The sequence below is a fragment of the Pteropus vampyrus genome, unplaced genomic scaffold (assembly GCF_000151845.1).
Source record: "Pteropus vampyrus isolate Shadow unplaced genomic scaffold, Pvam_2.0 Scaffold7860, whole genome shotgun sequence".
NCBI lineage: Eukaryota > Metazoa > Chordata > Mammalia > Chiroptera > Pteropodidae > Pteropus > Pteropus vampyrus.
The window spans coordinates 4817-6371 of record NW_011896641.1 but is presented as its reverse complement, the minus strand read 5'-3'; the positions used below and the strand labels follow the sequence as shown (position 1 = coordinate 6371).

Genomic DNA, 1555 nt, shown 5'->3' with positions numbered 1-1555 from the left:
GACCCACAATGCAGTTGGCAATCTTTCCTACACTAGCCATGTTCATGCTGGACGGTTGGCAATGATAAGGGGAGCGAGGAGAGCAGAGATGCCTGTGGAAGTGAGAGCTTTCCCTTACTTCCTTTCCCTAACTTTGTTCACTTCTTGTGTCAGCGTTCCCACCAAGGATCCGTCCGGGAAATCCCTTATCATGAGCCCCGAGGAGTTTGAGCGGATCAAATGGGCATCTCGTGTGCTGACCAGAGAAGAACTCGAGGCCAGGGAGCAGGCCTTCAGAAAGGAGAAGGAAGCCATTGTGGTAGCTAAGCCCCCAAGCCCTGGTCTCAACAGGTGGGGGGCAGAAGAGAGATGTTCTGGGAAGAGGCCAGCTTCTCACAAGACTTAGAGCTCTAGTTAGGGGACCCTGGAACAAGGCTTGGATGGAGACATGCTATAGAATGAAGACCAGTTGTGGAAGTAACTGGGAGCAAGGGGAGGGGTGAGGATGAAGCCAGGCTGAGAAACTTCTGGGTTCTGATAACATGATAGAGTGAAGCAAAAATCATATCGGGTCACCTGTGGTAGCCAGGCTAGTGCCCAGGACACAGCACAGGGAACAATCACACACTGATTTAGATTGGTCTCCTGTAGGATGCAGTGACCACACGCAAGAAGATCATGAAACAGAAGGAAATGGTTTGGAGGAACAACAAGAAGCTCAATGACCTAGAGGAAGTGGCCAAGGAGAGAGCCCAGAACCTTCTGCAGAGAGCCAACAAGCTGCGGATGGAGCAGGAGGAGGAGCTCAAGGACATGAGCAAGGTGGGGGCTCTGCATTGCTTCCCTCCTCTTATTCACACTCTGGACAACATGGGCTCCAGCTGGAGGTGGGTCAAGTGGGGGTGGGGGAAGTGAGGGATTGGCTGGGGGCAGGGGAAGGGAGGTGGGGGAGAGCTGCACCTGTCGCGTGGTTGCTGTGAGTAGAGGGAGGACCAGCTTTGCTTAGTGCTAGCTGTGTGACCTTCAGCAAGTCACTTGCCCTCCCTGAGCCTCACTTTCTTTATTTGTAAAGTGAGGGTGGTAAAACTACTTGGCAGAATTATTGGCAGGATTAAATAAGCTAAAATATGGGAGAGGCTTTGCAAACTGTGGATTGATAAATAAATAAATGGGAGCTATTACTTTTATTTTTATTCCACTAGTTCACTTCTGGCCACAGAGGGTGGTACAGGCAATAGGGTTCTTTTTGAAGTGCTTTAGCTGAGAGCATAAAGACCAGAGGCTCATTTGAATTCTATTTTGTTCCTCATTTGCATGTGGTTCACTTCCCAACCAAATGAAAAATGCTGACTCCCCAACCCCTTCATCTATGATTGCTGTCTCTCAGGTAAATCTTCTGGACTTATACCTCCTTTTATTTTCCAAAGCTTTTACTTCATGGTTCTTATTGATGGCGCTTGGTTATCACCCACTTCTGTGTCATATTGGGCTCTTCTGGCTTAAAAGATCTAGTGTCTTGGCCTCTGCAAAAGTGTTTTAGTTTCCCTGAGAAGTGGAACAGGGATCTTAACTGGGG

General features: G+C 48.9%; 1 protein-coding gene across 1 annotated transcript in view; it reads left to right on the top strand.

Moving 5' to 3' along the window:
* Positions 1–62: 62 nt before the first annotated feature.
* Positions 63–1555, top strand: part of LOC105310634 (cilia- and flagella-associated protein 45-like) — a gene marked incomplete at its 3' end in the record, with an annotated part of 3587 nt that continues 2094 nt past the window's right edge. The window contains exons 1-2 of the mRNA XM_011386782.2: positions 63–298; positions 631–866. Coding sequence (XP_011385084.2) covers positions 89–298; positions 631–866 — 446 coding nt within the window. The remainder of the gene's footprint in view (positions 299–630; positions 867–1555) is intronic.